Below are 21248 nucleotides of genomic sequence, written 5' to 3'. Positions count from 1 at the left end.
AATATATACAGCAGAATGATTATTTAGCCATAAAAAGGAGTAAAATAATGACAATGCTACAACATGGATGAACCTTGAGAACATTATACTAAGTGAAAGAGGTCACATTCCAAAGGTCACATATTGTATGATTCCATTTATATGAAATATGCAGAATAGGTAAATACATAGCAACAAAAAGCAGATATGTGGTTGCCAGTGGCTGAGGGAAGGAAGGAATGGGGAGTAGCTGCTTAATATGGGTATACATTTTATTTTGGAGTGATGACAGTGTTTTGGAACTAGACAGAGGCAGTGGTCGCACACCACAGTGAATGTACTAAATGCCATTGAATTGTTTGCTTTAAAATGGTTAATTTTATGTTACATGAGTTTCACCTCCAAGCTCTTTCTAAGTTACCTGGTCTTTAATTCAGCCATTAAGACATTTGTAAATACCTTATTAATTTTTCATGGTGAAGTAATTTTTCACTTTAAATCAATGAAGAATCATTTTATGATATTTTCAGTTTAATTTTTATTTTATATTGGAGTATACTTGATTTACAATGTTCTGTTAGTTTCAAGTATACATCAAAGTGATTCAGTTATATATACATACATATATCCATTCCTTTTCAGATTTTTTTCCCATATAGGTCATTACAGAACATTGAGTAGAATTCCCTGAGCTATACAGTAGGTCCTTGTTCATTATCTGTTTTATAGATAGTAGTGTGTATATGTTAATCCCAAACGCCTAATTTATCCCCCACCTCCGACCTTTCCCCTTTGGTAACCATAAGTTTGTTTTCAAAGTCTGTGAGTCCGTTTCTGTTTTGTAAATAAGTTCATTTGTATAATTTTTTTTAGATTCCACATATAAGTAATATCATATGATATTCATCTTACTCTGTATAACGATCTCTAGGTCCAACCATATTGCTGCAAATGGCATTATTTCACTCTTTTTTATGGCTAATATTCCATTTATATATAATATTCCATTGTATATGCACCACGTCTTCTTTATCCATTCCTCTGTCAATGGACATTTAGGCTGCTTCCATGTCCTGGCTATTGTAAATAGTGCTGAAATGAACATTGGGGTGCATGTATCTTTTGGAATTATGGTTTTCTCCAGATATATGCCCAGGAGTGGGATTGCTGGAGCACATGGTAGTTGTTTTTAGCTTTTTAAGGAACCTACATATTGTTCTCCATAGTGGCTGTACCAGTTTACATTCCCACCAACAGTGTAAGAAGGTTCCCTTTTCTCCACACCCTCTCCAGCATTTATTGTTTGTAGAATTTTGATGACAGCCATTCTGACTCATGTTAGGTGATACCTCATTGAAGTTTTGATTTGCATTTCTCTAATAATTAGCCATGTCGAGCATCTTTTCATGTGCCTGTCGGTCATCTGTAAGTCTTCTTTGGAGAAATGTCTATTTAGCTCTTATGCCCATTTTTTGATTGGGTTGTTTGTTTTTTTGATATTAAGCCGCATGAGCTGTTTGTGTATTTTCGAGATTAATTCCTTGTCAGTTGCTTCATTTACGAATATTTTCTCCCATTCTGTGGGTTGTCTTTTCATTTTGTTTATGTTTCCTTTGCTGTGCAAAAGCTTTTAAGTTTAATTAGGTCCAATTTGTTTATTTTTGTTTTTATTTTCATTACTCTAGGAAGTGGATCCAAAAAGACCTTTCTGCGATTTATGTCAAAGAGTGTTTGTTCTGCCTGTGTTTTCCTCTAAGAGTTTTATAGTATCCGGCCTTACATTTAGGTCTTTAATCCATTTTGAGTTTATTTTTGTGTATGGTGTTAAAGAATGTTCTAATGCCATTCTTCTAGATGTAGCTGTTCATTCTTTTAGATGTAGCTGCTAGTATTTGGTTGAGGATTTTTGTGTCTATGTTCATTAGTGATATTGGCCTGTACTTTTCTTTCTCTGTGATATTTTTGTCTGGATTTGGTAACAGGGTGATGGTGGTCTCATAGAATGAGCTTGGGAGTGCTCATTCCTCTACAATTTTTTTGGAATAGTTTCAGAAGGATAGGCGTTAACTCTTCTCTAAATGTTTGATAGAATTCGCCTATGAAGCCATCTGGTCTTGGACTTTTGTTTGTAGGGAGTCTTTAAATCACAGTTTCAAGTTCAGTACTTGTGATTGGTCTGTTCATATTTTCTATTTATTCCTGGTTCAGTCTTGGAAGATTGTACCTTTCTAAGAATTTGTCGATTTCTTCTAGGTTGTCCATTTTATTGGTGTATAGTTGCTTGTAGTAGTCTCTTATGACCCTTTGTATTTCTTTGGTGTCTGTTGTAACTTCTCCTTTATCATTTCTAATTTTATTGATTTGAGCTCTCTCCCTTTTTTTCTTGATGAGTCTAGCTAAAGGCTTTATCAATTTTGTATATCATTTCAAAGAACCAGCTTTTAGTTTCATTGATCTTTGCTGTTGTTTTCTTTGTCTCTATTTTATGTATTTCTTTGCTGATTTTTATGATTTCTTTCCTTCTACTAACTTTGGGTTTCATTTGTTCTTTCTCTAGTTGCTTTAGGTGTAAGTTTAGGTTGTTTGAGATTTTTCTTGTTTCCTGTGTTAAGATTGTATTGCTATAAACTTCCCTCTTAGAACTGCTTTTGCTGTGTCCCAAAGGTTTTTGGATCATAGTGTTTTCATTGTCATTTGTCTCTAGGTATTTTTTGATTTCCTCTTTGATTTCTTCAGTGATCCACTGGTTATTTAGTAACATATTGTTTAGCCTCCACATGTTTGTGTTTTTTTACAGCTTTTTTCTTGTAGTTGATTTTTAGTCTCACAGCATTGTATTTGGAAAAGATGCTTGATTTCAATTTTCTTAAATTTGCCGAGGCTTGATTTGTGACCCAAGATGTGATCTGTTGTGGAGAATGTTCCATGGGCACTTGAGAAGAAAGTGTAATCTGCTGCTTTTGGATGGAATGCTCTATAAGTATCAATTAAGCCCATCTGGTCTAATGTGTCATTTAAGGTCATTTAAGGCCTGTGTTTCTTTACTGATTTTCTGTCTGGATGATTTGTCCACTGATGAAAGTGGGGTGTTAAAGTCCCTCATTATTACTGTGATACTGTTGACTTCTTTTATGACTGTTAGCATTTGCCTTATATATTGAGGTGCTCAATATATATATATTTACAATTGTAAATATATATATTTACAATTGTTGTATCTTCTTCTTGGATTGATCCCTTGATCATTATGTAGTGTTCTTTTTTGTCTCTTGTAACAGTCTTTATTTTAAAGTCTATTTTGTCTGATATGTGTATTGCTATTCCAGCTTTCTTTTGATTTCCATATGCATGGAATACCATCTTCCATTCCCTCACTTTCAGTCTGTACATGTCCCTGGATCTGAAGTGGGTCTCTTGTAGACAGCATATAGATGGGTCTTGGTTTTGTATCCATTCAACCAGTCTGTGTCTTTTGGTTGGAGCATTTAATCCTTTACATTTAAGGTAATTATTGATATGTATGTTCTTATTGCCATGTTGTTAATTGTTTGGGATTTGTTTTTTTAGGTCTTTTTCTTCTTACCTTCCTCTTTTGTTCTATTCTCTTGTGATTTGATGACTATCTTTAGTGTTCTGTTTAGATTGCTTTTCTTTTTCTCTGTGTGTATTGTAGACTTTTAGTTTGTGGTTCCCATGAGGTTTTGATATAGCAATCTATATATGTTCAAGATTGTTTTAAGTTGCTGGTCTCTTATTTTCAAATGCATTTCCAATATCCTGAATTTGTACTCTCCTATTCTCATGACTGCTGGTTTTGATATCTTATTTGCATGTGGATGACTTTCTACCTTTACTGCATGTTTGCCTTTACTGGTCAGTTTTCCCATTTGTAATCTTCTTGTTTCTAGTTGTGGCCTTTTCTTTTCTACCTAGAGAAGTTCCTTTAACATTTGTTGTAAAGCTGGTTTGGTGGTGTTGAATTTTCTTAGCTTTTGCTTGTCTGTAATGCTTCGATTTCTCTGCCAAATCTGAATGAGAGGCTTGCTGGGTAGAATATTCTTGATTGTAGGTTTTTCCCTTTCATCACTTTAAATATATCCTGCCACTCCCTCTGGCCCGCAGAGTTTCTGCTGAAAAACCAGCTGATAACCTTATGGGGATTTCCTTGTATGTTACTTGTTGCTTTTCTCTTATTGCTTTTAACACATTATTGACTGGGGGATTTTTGCAGAAAATAACATCTATGGCCAGGCGATTTGTTATGTAAGTGAATGTTGAAACACCCGCGTTTGAGTAAATATCAACAACTTTTTTTGAACTTAATGTATTTATTTGAAACTTTGTACATGTCTTACTAAAGTATTCTAATAGTTCGTTAGAGTGTGATAGGCAGTATAGCAGGTACCTCTGTGCAGGGGAACAGAACATCTATTACAAATATATTGTGTTTCACTGCACTTTCCCCTGTTAGAGCAGACTCTACACTTTCTGGTGGCATTTGTTCTTTTAGTCCTGTGGGTATTGTTTCCTCTAGAGATAGTTGACAAGGTGGATCTTTGTTGGGGGCTCTTTTAGAAATGCCACAAGAAGGACCAGGTGCAGGACTACCACTGCATTCACCAGAATTGTCAGTTACCCATTCTCTAGCTACTGCTAATGAAAATTGCTTGTTAAGTCATTTAATTCTGTGCATTAAGGCTACAATAAATTTTAAACTCACTGAATAAACCACAACTACTCAAATAGAAACCCACTTTCTTATACCAGTTTTGAGTCTTCCAGAGGATATTGAAGTTTGCCAGATATTGATCAGATCGATCAACTCCTTTCATATATTTATTATACTCTAATATACAAGTGGGTTTAGTTATCTGATGGCCAGTCCTCCTGTCTTCCTTTCCTGTAGATGCTTGGAGGCGTCATGAAGAGTTGTCACCATGCAGACTAGCCTCTTGTCTTTCCATATAAGAAGATCACTTCTCCCTTCCATAAGAATGTCATTTCTCCCCTCTGTAGATTTTTAGATTTCTTCTTTAATTGATTTGGTAGACCATGATTCTCTCTTATAGTCCCACAAACTCTGGTTTTATTTTTCAACAATATTTCAGATGTGGACACACTGTTGTAATAATTGTCTTTGTAAATATGGTGCCATGAATCAAGGTAAGGTTGTAGGACCGATAATATTGTTTCTTGCAGTTTCTTTCCTTCACCCATGTAAATCTCAAGGTAGCATATATATCGTTTCATTTGCGGTAACCATCCTGACCAAAATTCCATATTTCGTAAGTTTTCTGGGAATACAGGTTTTGAATCTGAGTCGTCCTCTCCACTCTATCATTGCCTCCTCAAGTGACAGCTCTTGTTTGGGTATATAGATCAATTGAAATTTTGGTAGAAAATAATACAAAAGAGGTTTAGCTTTTGAAGTTCTGTCTGCAGGAAGTACAGTTTCTGAGTTATGGTTCAAGGGAAGAAATATCATTATTTGTTTGAACCTTCTTCTTGTCATAATCTTTGGAAAGACAGGTGTTTCAAGTAAGGGATCAGTCGACCAATATTCTTTCCATTGTGAATTTCTTATTTGTCCCATCAAAATTATTAATCCAAGAAACTTCTTCATGTCACTACTGGTTACATCAGTCCATTTTAAATCCTCATCATAGTTTTTATATGATTTTTCATTCTGCTGGTGATACAAGTTTGAGAAGTGACCAACTTGAAAAAGTCATTACCAAAAATTGTTATTTCACTAACACTTTGTGGGTTATTACAGTCAGCAGTTACACCTGACACACCTGTAAAGTCTTTTAATTTTCATGAAGTGTTGTCTTCAATCCACTCTTCTGTAGAAGCAAAGGAGCATTCTCCAGCACCATGAGTTTCATTTTCACTTTCCGTATCAGAATCAATCACTAAGGTTTTTTGTCTTTTTCTTGGTCTAATATTTACATTGTGTGAATCAGAACTATATTCTGAAGAACTATCATCTTCTGAGACACTAGTATATATGTTGCTCAATCAGAGAAAGTATCTGCATAAAAGTCACCGAAAAATTCTTCACTCAAAATTTAGTGATGTGTCATTTTTGAAAATTTTATGGTAATAAACTTGAGTTTATAATACACACAAGGTTGGAACAAAAACCTAACAGGAAAATGTGAATGATAATGACATCATAAGTTGTCTAATGAACTGTTGATCAATTTAAGCTCTAACAACTTTGCAAGTGGATATTAATTGTATCACTCTCTAAAAACGTATTGATACGTCTCTGGTCAATAATGTTTGGGTAACAAGAGACATATTAATATGTCTCCTGCCAATAAATTGTTAACATTTTCTCTTTGTCTTTAATTTTTGTTAATTTGATTAATATGTGCCTTGGCATGGTCCTCCTCAGGTTTACCCTGTATGGGATTTTTTGTGCTTCCTGGACTTGAGTGATTGTTTCCTTTCCCACGTTAGGGAAGTCTCTGGCTATTACCTCTTCAAATATTTTCTCAGGCCCTTCCTCTTTTCTCCTTCTGCAACCCCTATAATGTGAATGTTGGTGCATTTAATCTCGTCCTAGAGATCTCTTGGTTTGTCCTCATCTCTTTTCATTCTTTTTCCTTTATTCTGTTTTGTGGCAGTGATTTCCACCAATCTGTCTTCCAGCTGACTTATTCGTTCTTCTGCCTCATTTATTCTGCTACTGATTCCTTCTAGTATATAGTTCAGTTAGTTATTATATTGTTCATCTCTGTCCTTTAAATCTTCTAGCTCTTCATTAAACATTGTTTGTATCTTCTTGGTCTGTGCCTCCAATTCTTTTTCTGAGATCTTGGATCATCTTTTTCAGGCAGATTGCCTATCTCCTCCTCACTTAGTTGTTCTTCTGGGGTTTTATTTTGTTCCTTCATCTGGAACATATTTCTCTGCTGTCTCATTTTTTTCCAACTTTCTGTGTTTGTGGGCTCTGTTCGGCAGGCTGCAGGATTGTAGTTCTTCTTGCTTCTAATGTCTGACCCCTGGTGGGTGAGATGAGTCCAAGGGCTTGTGCAGGCTTCCTGGTGCCTTCCCACTGGTGGGTGGAGCTGGATCTTGTTCCTCGTCTCATTGTGGCTTCTTCTTTGTCTTTGGATGTAGAATATCTTTTTTGGTAGGTTCCAGTCATTTTTGGCTGACGGTTGTTCAGCAGTTGTGATTTTGGTGTTTTCATAACAGGAGGTGAGCTCAAGTCCTATTCTACTCTGCCATCTTGTCTTCAAGCTCTCTAATATGCTTTCATGTCACAAACCTCAGCTTCTTCCCTCCCACACCTGGTCTAGGTCCAGCCATAAGGAGGCAGAAGTAGGAGGCTGAGGCGAGGCTTGGTGCCCTGGCCACGTGGAGGTGGCACTTACTAAATATTTTCTGATGAATGCTTTGTTACAAGCTGCAGCAAGGCAGGGACCATGATGAGGGGCAGCGGCCACACACGCGTGGTGCCAGCTGGCACGGAGTCTCACAAGCTGCGCGCCCTTGCCTGCCTCTTGTGCATCTCTACTTCTAGGAGCAGGACTGAGGACACAGGGACATTGCATGATGCTTCCCTCCAATTTATGATATTTTTATTCAAAACATACTATACCCATTCACCAACTCATGGCTCATATGCTGCTTCCCTTAATGAAAATGTAATTTTTAATTTCACTTAAAAGCACATTAAAAAAAAAATTCTTGAGCCCTTACCCATCTTGCTATGGCCCATTTCATCCCAACCAGAGATAATACAAGCTGTATTTACTTCCAATCACAATGATACATAAAAATTCAAGTGAAAAAAATCCCTGCTGTTTTAAAATGTAACTCCCATTTCTCTCTTCCCACAAGATTTATACAAGTTTCAGAGACTGAGATGCTAAGAAACCATGTCAATTTTCAGAGTGAGAAACTACAGCATTGACTGACTTAATATTTAGGAACCTAACATTAGATGAGGTTATTGGACCAATTATAAGACATTCAAAAGAAATAGTCCAGAGCCACAGCAACATTTTTACTCTGGGTATAATTTGACTATTAAGATAGAAATAATCTTTTTTTGGATAACAATAAAAACTTTCAGAGGTACAGTCATACTTAACAATGCTTGTAAGTATTATCCATCTTTTAAATCTAGCAATCTTCCATACAAAAATCTGATTAAAAAGATCAATGAATTAAGTTTGTGCTCACATTCAAGTGCAAAGTCTGCACACTTACACATCCTTTTTTGTTGCTCCTCAGATGATTCTAACTGGAGCTCTGCTCTACCCCTGTAACTTTGCTTGTGAATGTTTTGTGCTAATGGAGTCCATTTTTACCACCAAAAGAAAAAAAGTCTATTCTTACCATAATTAAGAGCCTCTGGTGCCGTCCATTTAATGGGAATCTGCTTTAAGCCAGAAGATGAGTACACTCCACCATCCTCTTGACGAGACATTCCAAAGTCACTGATTTTCAGAACATTATTTTCACCTACCAGACAGTTTCTTGCAGCAAGATCCCTAGGTTACAATAAGACATAGAAAACACCTATTAAAACAAATTGAAAGCCGCTTTCACACTTATGACTGACTTCCATGCTTTGCAATTTTACATTTGCAATGTATTCATAATGAGGTTAAGAATGCTTGCAATTTACCAGTCTTTCTCATCTTTTCTGTCATAGGTAAAAATCATCCACAAGAACATTTGCATATGGAAAAGGCCACAGGTTAATCTCTAGGCACCACATATATTATTTCTATTTAAATAGAAAAACACTGATTCTAGGGTTAAGAGAGAAAAATCACAGAGAAGAGACTAAGCAGACTTGGCATTATTTCTCCTTTGACTGGCTTTCCTAGAGCAGCACTAACAGAACTTTCTGTGACAATGGCATATGCTGTCTGGCATGACCTGTGCTGCCCAGTAGGTAGCCATTGGCCACGTGTGACTATTGAACACGTGCAATGTGGCTGGTGTGATGGGAAACTGAAATTTTAAATTTTCTTTACTTTCAGTTAATTTAATTTAAATAGCTGCATGTGGCTTGTAGCTGCTAAGTAGCCTTTGGCAGTGTAGCCCTAGAATTTCCCAAAGGTTGGAGAATGGCTGAGGTGCCAGAGAGTCCAGCAACTCTTTTTTTTTTTTTTTTGCATCTGGGATGTGCAAAACCCTACGTGATGATCTGCCCTGCCTCTCTCTCTCTCAACTTGTCTCGTTCCAGTCTCTCCATAATTTGCTATATTCCAGCCATATTCAGCTTCTTTTCGTACCCAAACATAGGACAAATCCCCTAAACGTGGCAAGCTTATTTCTACTGTAGGGCTTTGCACTTAGCTATTCCCTTTGCCTGGAGTGCTCTCCTTCTAGGCTTTTGCGTAGCTGGCTCCTCTTCATTCATTCTTAGCTCAAACTGCTATACTTCCGAACCTCCCTTGCAGCTAGCTGTGGCCATAATCTAAATACTGGCCAATGAGATATAAGCAGAAGAGCTGTCTAGAATTTTTAGGACGTTTCTTTAAAAGAAAGGGGAAGTACCATTACATTTCTCCCCTCAGAGAACTCTATCTTGACCACCCTTAACTAATAGGAAAGACAGCAGTGAACAAAACAGACCAAGTACTCTCATTCTAGTAGGGAAGACATTCAATAATCAAATTCATATATGTACATATAAATGTTTATATATAGAAAATATAGATAAAGTATATGAGCATGCACACACACACAAAGAATATCAGATAATAGGTCAAATGATGTTGAGTGTTAAGAAGAAAAAGAGTTATATAAAGGGAAAAAGATTTACAAGCGGGAATCCTATTTTAGACAGGTTGTTAGGAAAGGTCTCTTTGATAATGTGATAGTTGATCAAAGACCTGAAGGGAGTTAAGGAACAAGCCATGGGGATATCTAGGTGAAGAGCATTCAAGGTAGAAAGAATAGTAGATACAAAGGCCCTAAAATTGGTTCGTGCTTGGTATATTCAAGGAACATCAAGGAAGCCAGCAGAGCTGGAGGGGAATGAGTGAGGGAGAGAATAGAAGATTTAATCAGAGTTAGCCAGGACCAAATAATATATGGCCTTTTAATAGTAGGCTCCTTGGCTTTTTATTCAGCTAGGAGGTAACCAGAGAGTTCTGCACACAGGAGTGACATAATGTGACTTAGTTTTGAAGGATTATATGTTACTATGTGGAGAATGGACTGGCAAGACCAGAGAGACCAGTAAGCAGACTATTTCAGAAGTCTAGGAGAGGTGACGATAGCCTACACTAAGATGAAAGTGGCGGAGGTGATCAGAAGCTATCAGATTCAGAATATATTTTGAAAGTATCAATATAATCAGCAGGGTTTGCTGGTAGACTGGATGTGGAGTAGGAGAGAAAAAGAGTCACGGATGACCCAAGATATTTTGGCCTAAGCAACTGGAAGATTGGAGCTGACAGTGAAATGGGGAACTGGGGGAAGAACAAGATTCACAGAGTGTGGCAGAGACAGCCAGTTGCTCCCTAATGTGCATTTCCTCTTCTGTTTTAGTAAAAGTGCTCCATAATTTCGAGGATTGAAGAAAGAAGGCTGAGAAGGAGCAGCAAGTGAGGCAGGAGGGAAACCAACAGAGGGGCTGGTGTCCTGGAAGCCAAGTGAGGAAAGCTTTTCAAGCGGGAATAGAAGTTAACTGTCATCTACTACTGAGAAGAACTATGAACTGGCCATTAGATTTGCAAACATGGAATTTAATGAGACACTGACAAGAGCAATCTCAGAGGAGTGGTGGGTACAATAGCATGACTGACTGGAGTGTGTTCAAAAAGAATGAGAAAACGAAGTGGAGATAGTGAGTTTAGACACTCTTCTGAGTAAATCTTCTATAAAGGGGTACAGAGAAATGGGGAGGCAACTAGAGGGGGTTTCAGGTCAAAGGAGTTTTCCCCCTAATATGGGGGCTATTACATGAATTTACGCAGACTGTAATTTATTCATTACATGAATTTACGTAAAACTGATGCAGGAAGGGAAAGGTGACAATGGCAGGTGTGAAGCCCTTGAAAAGAGGTGATGGTATCCATCTGTGCTCTTTACAGCTGTATCCCCAATGTCCAGAATAGTACTTGGCACATAGTAGGTGCTCAATAAATGTTTGTTGAATCAATACATATATATTGTCTTATCCTAGCAGTGATCCCTGCTAAAGGCAGGTCGTCTATTCTATGCTTTCCTTTGTAATTCTTTTCCCCTGAGGAAGAGTCAACAACTTGTTTCTCTTTCAGCTGAGATGGTTTTACATATTTACCTTTGAAATGCACCCCTATATGTCAAACATGACTCAAGGCTTCTAAAAAAATAAAGTCTAATTTATAGGATTGGTCTTGTAATATAGGAAGTACCTTGAGCAACTGACTTATATCAGTAGTTGACTGGTAATGATGATATTTCCTCAGGGAGTTAAATTAGCCTTTTATGTTTTAGTAGGAACCTTGGGTGATAGTACCTAAACACATTCAGAAAGGAATGTGACAATTTCTACCTTACTAATTTGCTAAGATTGGCTTTATTCATCAGATCCAAGTTTCACAATGGAGAACCTTAGAAGAAGCCCAAGGTTAAAATTAAATCTTTGACTTGCTTCCCAGCCACCCACTGGAAGAGTGAGGGACTCTGGTTTGTTGCTAGACAAAGTGAGTGATAGTGAAATGCTGGTCCGTCTTAATCTGTAGGAAGGAACTATATTATATATGCTCAGGAACACCAAGTCCTACCTATGGCAGAGATGGCCAGAATAAACAATAGCTTTGCCACTTATTTGAGTGGCCTTGGTTAATCTTCGTTTTAGGCATCTAAAAAATACAACCTAGCTGGGTTAAAGAGGCTAATGGTTGTAAAGTGCTAGTATGCAATATATGATTCAAAATAAGTCTTAAACAAGCTATTACTGCTGCTGCTGCTGCTACTACTACTACAAGAGGACCTGGAACAGTGAGATACAGTTTGTGACCTGCAGTATTTGCAGATGATATGATTTTTACTTTTACACAGAAAATCTCAAGGAATTTATGTAACAACTAATAAACAAATTTAGCAAAGTTGCAAGGTAAAGGGTTAATATTAAAAAATATTCTTGCATGATAGCAGCAAACAATTGGAAAATAAAATTCCATTTACAGTAATGCCAATAAAACAAGACAATCAAGATTTTTACACTCACAACTATACAACTTGACTGAGAAAAAAATAATAAAAGGAAAAAGGAAAGACAGTCCATGCTCATGAAGTGGAAGTCAATATTGCTAAGATGGCCAAATTAATCTATAGATTTAATGCACTCTCAGTCATTCTAGCAGACATCTTTGTAAAATTAGACAAGCTAATTTTAAAGGCTATATATGACAAACCCAGAGCTAACATCATTCTCAATGGTGAAAAACTGAAAGCATTTCCTCTAAGATCAGAACAAGACAAGGATGTCCACTCTTGACACCTTTATTCAACATAGTTTTGGAAGTTTTAGCTACAGCAATCAGAGGAGAAGGAAATAAAAGGAATCCAAATCAGAAAAGAAGAAGTAAAACTGTCACTATTTGCAGGTGACATGATACTATACATAGAAAATCCTAAAGACACTACCAGAAAACTACTAGAATTCATCAATGAGTTTGATAAAGTTGCAGGTACAAAATTAATACACAGAAATCTCTTGCATTCCTATACACTAACAAACAATGAGAGATCAGAGAGAGAAACTAAGGAAACAATCCCATTTACTGTCACATCAAAAAGAATAAAATACCTGGCAATAAACATACCTAAGGAGGCAAAACACCTGTACTCAGACAACAATAAGATGCTGATGAAAGAAATCAAAGATGACACAAATAGATGGAGAGATATACCATGTTCTTGGATTGGAGGAATCAATATTGTTAAAATGAATATACCACCCAAGGTAATGTACAGATTCAATGCAATACCTATCAAATTACCAATGGCATTTTTCACAGAACTAGAACAAAAACTTTTACAATTTGTATGGAAACACAAAAGACCCCGAATAGCCAAAGCAATCCTGAGAAAGAAAAACGGAGCTGAGGGAATCAGGCTCCCTGACTTCAGACTATACCACAAAGCTACAGTTTGGTGCTGGCACAAAAACAGAAATACAGATCAATGGAACAGGATAGAAAGCCCAGAAATAAACTCATGCACCTATGTTCAACTAATCTATGACAAAGAAGCCAAGAATATACAATGGAGAAAAGACAGTCTCTTCGATAAGTGGTGCTGGGAAAACTGGACAGCTACATGTAAAAGAATGAAATTAGAACACTCTCTAACACCGTACACAAAAATAAACTCAAAATGGATTAAGGACCTAAATGTAAGACCAGATACTATAAAACTCTTAGAGGAAAACATAGGCAGAGCATTCTCTGACATAAATCACAGCAATATCTTTTCTGATCCACCTCCTAAAGTAATGAAAATAAAAACAAAAATAAACAAATGGGACCTAATGAAACTGAAAAGCTTTTGCACAGCAAAGGAAACAATAAAATGAAAAGACAACCCACAGAATGTGAGAAAATATTTGCAAACGAAGCAACAAGGGATTAATCTCCAAAATATACAAACAGCTCATGCACGTCGATCCCTAAAAAAACCAAACAACCCAGTCAAAAAATGGGCAGAAAGCTGGTTTGGAGGTGTTGAATTCCCTTAGCTTTTGCTTGTCTGTAAAGCTTTTGACTTCTCCATTGAATCTGAATGAGACCCTTGCTGGGGAGGGTATTCTTGGTTGTAGGTTTTTTCCCTTTTGTATACGTATAACTGATTCACTTTGCCATACAGCAGAAACTAAAACAACATTGTAAATCAACTATACGCCAAAAAAAAATTAATTAAAAAAAAGGGTGGAAGATCTAAATAGACATTTCTCCAAGGAAGACATAGAGATGGCCAGGATGCACACTGAAAGATGCTCAACATCACTTATCATTAGAGAAATGCAAATCAAAACTACAATGAGGTATCACCTCACACCAGTCAGAATGGCCATCATCAAAAAGTCTACAAGCAATAAATGCTGGAGAGGGTGTGGAGAAAAGGGAACCCTCCTACACTGTAATGGGAATGTAAATTGGTATAGCCACTATGGAGAACAGTATGAAGCTTCCTCAGAAAACTAAAACTAGAGCTACCATATGATCCAGCAATCCCACTCCTGGGCATATATCCAGAGAAAACTGTAATTTAAAAAGATACATGCACCCCTATGTTCATAGCAGCACTATTTACAATAGCCAAGACACGGAAGCAACTTAAATGTCCATTGACAGAGGAATGGATAAAGAAGACGTGGTACATATATACAACGGAATAGTACTCAGCCGTAAACAAAAAATGAAATAATGCCATTGGGAGCAACATGGATGGACCCAGAGATTGTCATTCTGACTGAAGTCAGTCAGATAAAGACAAATATCATATGATATCACTTACATGTGGAATCTAAAAAAAAAAAAAAATGGTACAAATGAACTTATTTACAAAACAGAAATAGAGTCATAGTTGTAGAAAACAAACTTATGGTTACCAGGGGAGAAAGGGGCAGGGGAGGGATATTGTGAGAGACTGGGAGATTGGGACTGTAATATACACACTACTATATATAAAATAGATAACTAATAAGGACCTGCTGTATAGCACAGGGAGCCCTCCTCAATACTTTGTAATGACCTATATGGGAACAGAATCTAAAGAAGTGTGGATATATGTATGTGTATAACTGATTCACTTTGCTGTACACCTGAAACTAATACAACATTGTAAATCAACTGTGCTGCAATAAAAATAAAAAAAAATATAAATTGGACATGGACATGTAAAGGTTCTAGAATAAATTTTAAGAAAGAAGTATAAAGTTGAATGACTTACCTAACCTGATGCTAAATCTCACTATAAAGCTATTGTTATTAATATAGTTAAGTAAAGGAAAATAAGATATTATAGATCAGTGAAACAGAATAGAGGGTCCAGAAATAGATCACATACGTATGGTCAACTGATTGTGACAGAAGTACAATGGCACTGGCAAGGCACACCTCCCAATCTTATTCAGTGAACTGGCTGACTCCTCCTCACAGCCAAACGCCATTACTCTTGGTCGGAATGAGCTTTCATTCAGTGCAGCATTTTAGTCATTTGCAGGATTGCAGTGTTAGTACTTTCCTCAGAATAACACCTATGCTTTATAACTACATATACTTCTGTTGTTGTAACTATCTTCACTGCAGCGCCAGCTTAGTGTTTGTCCTCTGAAATGACGCTTAACAGTTTTATGAGGGACCAAACTAAAACTAATGCAGCGGTATCTTCAATTAAATGTAAATAACGTTTCAGTAGCATTTACAGAAAACTTTACTTTCTTTGGGTGGCAGTAAGTTCAAGTGCATGGAAATGGTATCTTTTGGGCATACTCTATGAATTAAAACCTTAGGCCTTCAGGCAGTAAGCATGCCCTGCATACTCACAGTTTGCCTAGTATTCTGAAAAGAATTAAAGGAGATAGGAACGACAGATACGGTCTCTGGGCTGAGAAGCTGACAATCTAATTTGGGAGATAAGGTAGACACACACCTCTGCCCCTTCTCTCCTCTGCATTCCTTTCTTTAGTAAGCTCACGGTTGCCCAGCCCCGGGACAGACACTCTAGGAGACCGCTCATGCCCCCTTCCTCTTCACATATGAAACTGCCAGAGAACAAGCCAGTATGAGCCAGTGTGTTACCAACTGCAAATCCTACAGAAATTCAGAGACGAGAAGTCTCGTAACAGGCTGGTATGGTCATTCACAGGAGGTATCGGAGAGAGCTGTATCTCACCATGTGCAGAGGAATATCACAGTGAATGCTGCTGGCAGCCGAAAGGATATGGAAATGTTCCACCTATGTCTGCTGAGTAATCTTATTTGAAGACTCCAACTTCTGAGTGTATACCGGGGATGTCTTACAAGTTGAACATAATATGTGACGGGCTAATTAAGGATAAAATGAGAACAGAGGACAGTTACAGGAAATCCAACGCCAGCAGGCAATGGAGATGAGCACAGTTTCTTTGTTCTCTGGAAAGTACAACGGTGCACATCTTGCTCTGTGGTGATGTTGCCTCTCAGGGCAAATACTATGGTAAACCAGGAACAAGCAGGAGGTTGGGCCAATGTTCTCCTTTGCTGGCTGCTTTATCCCAAACGTCACTTACTACTTGCAGCTAAGATTCCCCCAAGTCAAGATTTATCCCTCACATAGGAAAGGAGTTAGAGAAATATTTGCTTCTTTTCCCACTGGGTCTGGATAATACCGAGCCACAAGTAACTATCAGCACTTAGGAGGAGAAAACCTCTTTAAGGCCCTGAGATTTCCTCATTCTAACACACGGCATAAAGCCAACAACTCAGGGGTGGGGGAGAAATGAAGCAGACTTCATCTGCCTTATTATGTTCTGCTAAAGAACAGGATCCTCCTATCTTATTACTGCACAACATCTATAACTGATTGATAGTGGAAGCACATTTTGGGGGCATTTAGAGGAGTAGTTAAAAGCAGCAATTTTGAAACATTACATCATTTACTAGCTCTTGGACCTTTAGAAATGTACTTAGGCTTAGCCTCAGTTTTCTCATCTGTAAAGTAGGAATAATAACGGTATCTACCCAAGATTGTTGTGAAAATTACGTAAACTGCTTAGCAAGTAATTGGAAAACAGCCACACAGATATAAACCTTCACACTTACCACAGTAAAACCTGAATTTTAGCCACAGAAATCATGTGTTGGAGAATCACTGCCTTTTCCCTGCTTCTAATTGGAATGTTTGACTATTTTTCTATGTATATAAATATAAAAGCCGTTCAATTTAGTGCTCCTAACAACAATTTATATAGTATTTACTACTTGTCAGGCATGTAAGCTCCTTTCATAAACGTCACCTAATTCTTCTAATTAACTGTATTTATGATCTTCATTTTTATAGATGATGAAACTCACACCCAGAGAGTGAAGTGACTGCCTAAGGTTACACGGCCCACAAGGGGGTGAGGTGGGGAGACTCAGGAATTGGACTCCAGCAGCCCAGCCTCAGAGTCTGACATTTTAGCCACCTGTTATCATGCCTCAACACATTTTGTAATTCTCTTTCGGAATGTAATCCAATTACATACCACTTAATCTACAGCCAATGGCTACAATTTCTGAATTTTAAACAACAAAAGAGTTAAAATTGGTTACCTTTAAGAAAAGAAGTGACACTTCAAACTCTCTCCCCTCTCAAAAGTGAAAAAAAAAAACCACCAAAAAATCTATATAATAAGCACATGAAAAACCCATTTTCTGAAGATGCCAAGAGTCACTAACTGCTTTAAAACAATATACATGATTGTTTTGATGGAAAGAGAGTAGGAATGCCTGTTTCTTGTTGGAAAATTTTGCACATGGTAACAGAAATAGAACTATAAACCGTCTGACAGAGCACACCAGCAAATGGAGGTGGGGCAAGATGGCGTATCTTTGGCAACAGAGCTGGCACCTAGGGGACGGTTTTATACCACCTGATACTAAAGCCACTATTTAGCTGACAGTGATGGGATCAGAGACTAGACAAAAAAGAGATGACCAGCCAGATCTTTCTGCCAATCACACGTTGCTTATTTCCACTTCAGAATCTACCTTATCTTTCCTTTGAATAAAGTACATGTAAATGTGAAAATCTCTCTCCATTTCTTGTTTTCAGTTGCACCTGTGACTTCACTCCCAGTTTTCCACTGGTCACATTGTTCCTCACCACCTCTCTCTCTTCCCTTAGCAACTTCCTCCATCACACTTCATACCTCTCGCTTGGTGAGCTCTGTGCCCAGTGTTAATGGGGCACTTATTTCTAAAAGCACAGGCCGCAAAGGAACCCCAGCTGCAACAGTGTGAAAATCAGCCCCATTATTAAACTGTGCTTTTCCTGTTCCTTTGAAAAACTGTTGAGTGTCACAGACTTCTGGGAGGTTGGAAGGAAAGTGCTGCTTCTGTGAATGCAGTAGCAGACCATGTGTGCAGGGAAGGTCAGAGTGTAATTTAGGCCTTTTTGCTCAGGGCTGGTCCAGTGCCCTGTGGGTTTATATGGTGAGAGCCAATGGACTCCTGAAATCCCTGTCCTGCTGCCTGCCAGGACACTTAGAATCCTCAAGATCTGAGTCTCTTCATTTACTTAAAGCCTCTGCAAAAATGCGAATATGTTACCTGTGGGGAGGGAGGCATGTGTTACCTTTTACTCACATTTTACCATAAATTATTCCAAGAGATAATTGTATAGACATCATACAAAATCTTAGGGATGGTAGGGCAGGCATGTTCTGACAGTGAGATGAAAGAAGAGAAAAGGTAAAATCGAGTAACAAGAACTGGCTGAGGAGAGCCGGCCTGGGCAGGGTGTACAGCGGGCTCTTAGGGGAAAGTCAATCCGGGCACTGGGTGAATATATGAGTGTGATGGGGCTTTGGGTGTGGGCAAAATGCAGCTACAACTTCTAAAAAAGCTGTCTAGGGCTAGCTCTAGTGTATTTATTCTAAACCAGGTGACTCTCTTTCTCAACAGCAAAGGAAGATCACCACTGGAGGCTTAGCTGCCTCAACCACTGAATCTACTTATACTGGAGTAATGCTCCACTGGGCTGCATTCTGTGGAGAAACAGAGGCCTTTGGTGATCTCCTCTAATGAGGCTGCTGCCTGAGAGCTGGGGCATGAAACAATTAAGTCCTTGCCTGACAGAGCTGGCTGCATGAGAACCACTTATGGAAGCTCCTAGAAGTCATGTGTCTTTACTTACAATGGACATGTTCAGCACATATAGAAGTGCTTACTTCTTTTGGCTCTTTCATCTCCTTCCCTTGGGCAACAAGAGAATTCCGGTTGGGCATGCACAAGTACAGATTCCACATATTCTTTTATTTAGCTTATAAATCAATTCTTGGATAGTTAGGTAAAGAAAGGGGACTCATACTAAATATGGATATTGAAAAAAAATTCAGAACCAAACACATAGTGATAATACTTGCTTCAGTCCTCAATTTACCTGAAAAACCCAAGGGGAACTTTCTTTGTATTTAACTAATGTGATTAATCTGGATGGTTTATAGTTTTATAAAGCTCTATTTGTATGGTCAGAAATAAATATCTCTCATTTACCATTTTCTGCTATCACCTGAAGGCCACGTTGTGAAATTAGATACCTAGAGACCACTACAGTTTTTAAATAAATATTGATCTAATGTTGATTCTATTAATAAAAAGAGTCTGGCCAACGGGAACTGGGGCATGGTGGGCGGGGAGGAGGACAAATTAAAAAACATTGATGGCAAGTAAATGTTTAAATCTCTTTCGTTCACAGAAATGTATCAAATCCCAGTGGGTAGTTCAACAACAAAACAGAGCTGTCTTAAACATGCACATTAAAGGCCAACAGCTGTCTTGAGGTTGCAATAAAATGTGTTGCAAGGACTTGCCTCCAAAGTTAGCCTCAGTACTAATGGCAAGAGCCTCTACTCCTAAAAGACTTCCGGAAGGGAGATTTAAAAAATATCCAACCACTCCTAGGGCTTCCCTGGTGGCGCAGTGGTTGAGAGTCCACCTGCCGATGCAGGGGACGTGGGTTGGTGCCCCGGTCCGGGAGTATCCCACATGCCGCGGAGAGGCTGGGCCTGTGAGCCATGGCCGCTGAGCCTGTGTGTCCAGAGCCTGTGCTCTGCAACGGAAGAGGCCACAGCAGTGAGAGGCCCGCGTACCGCAAAAAAAAAAAAAAAAAAAAATCCAACCACTCCTATTCTGAGAGTATAAGAAATGAGAACAAAAGCCACTTGCCTGGGTGACTAATGATACAACCTACAATGTTACACTTGGATGCGGTAAGTTACTCTGAGCAACAGGTAGAAAAAAGTGACAAAATCACTCCTTACTAAAGAGTCATCAAGATAATAGCAACCATTTGCTGAGTGTTTTATATGTGTCAGGTACAGTTTTAGATCCTTTTTCAAATAACTGATTTTCGATTAATACTCAACTTCATGCATACTAATCTGAACATTAGATACATTTCAGATTTTTCCAAAAGCAATAATGAAAACATCTCCACTGTTGGGAGTTCTGGACAAGGGGCTGGAGACTTGAGTTCTCACCAGTGTTTTCCTTAACAGGATGTGTAAACGAGTACATCACACATCATTTTCCTGGACCTTGGGAATGAGAGCACCAGTTCTTGACTTTTTTTGAGCATAAGGGTTCCCGCATAATATCCAACAGTTTTATGATTCCTTTGTACCACATCTACCCTGATGTGAGAGGTGTATGTTTTATAATGGCTGACAGAGAAAATACAATATAATGGAAAGGCTACTAGGGATTCAAAGATGTTTTGAAACAAATTTGTATTAATCACAACAGTAAAATAGTACTGCATATAGTTATATACAAATATATTATTCTGTCTCAAACAATGCTTGATGTACACTTGGAACACTCGCAATAAGTCGGAGGAACCAGTGGTCCATGGTCCACCACTTGGTGGCCAGCACATGGTCCTTTCAACTAACATTCTGTAAGCTCTAGGTTAAAGGTATTGTCTTACTGTAAGTGGCTGGATGAATCTAGCCACACAGTGATGTTAGATGATCCTGGTGAAGAGTTTTCCACCTTTCCATTGCAAGAGTGAATGCCAACAGCTGATGAATGGAAGTAAAGCTGGGAGGGTAAGTTATAAGTTACAAGCTACGACCAAGGAAATACATTTCTCAACCCTGTAAGAATAAGAGTGACAATTTATTTAGCACCTAGTATGTGTCAGGCATGATACCAGGAGCTTAACCTATTATCCCTAACCCCTATTTTAAGTGTAAGTATCTCTATTATACCGATAAAGAAACTGAGGCTCAGAGATTAAATAACTTGCTCAAGAAAATATAGCTGATAAGTGGCTGAGTATGGAATCTGTCTTGTTCCAAAGCCTGTGTGCTTTCAGTATTCTACAATGCTGAGTATTCTGGTTCCTTTGAACTACTGTTCATTTTTATCTTGACAAAACTTATACAGTAAATCCCCTACATACGAACCTTCACGCCGCTTTCAAAGATGCGAATGTATTATAAACCTATTAAAATACAGTACTATATAGCCGATTGTGTTAGTTGGGTACCTAGGCTAACTCTGTTGGACTTAAGAACCAATTGGACTTATGAATGTGCTCTCGGAACG

At 38.1% G+C, this 21248-nt stretch overlaps 1 protein-coding gene across 3 annotated transcripts in view; it reads right to left on the bottom strand.

Moving 5' to 3' along the window:
- The window catches only part of FER (FER tyrosine kinase), a 477172-nt gene that overhangs the window by 15116 nt on the left and 440808 nt on the right, over positions 1–21248 (bottom strand). For all 3 annotated transcript variants that reach the window (XM_065874932.1, XM_065874931.1, XM_065874933.1), the window contains one exon: positions 8338–8492. In XM_065874932.1, the coding sequence (XP_065731004.1) occupies positions 8338–8492 (155 nt within the window). The remainder of the gene's footprint in view (positions 1–8337; positions 8493–21248) is intronic.

The sequence above is a fragment of the Phocoena phocoena genome, chromosome 3, assembly GCF_963924675.1.
Source record: "Phocoena phocoena chromosome 3, mPhoPho1.1, whole genome shotgun sequence".
NCBI lineage: Eukaryota > Metazoa > Chordata > Mammalia > Artiodactyla > Phocoenidae > Phocoena > Phocoena phocoena.
The sequence above is the reverse complement of the archived record's forward strand: the minus strand, read 5'-3'. Positions and strand labels throughout refer to the sequence as shown.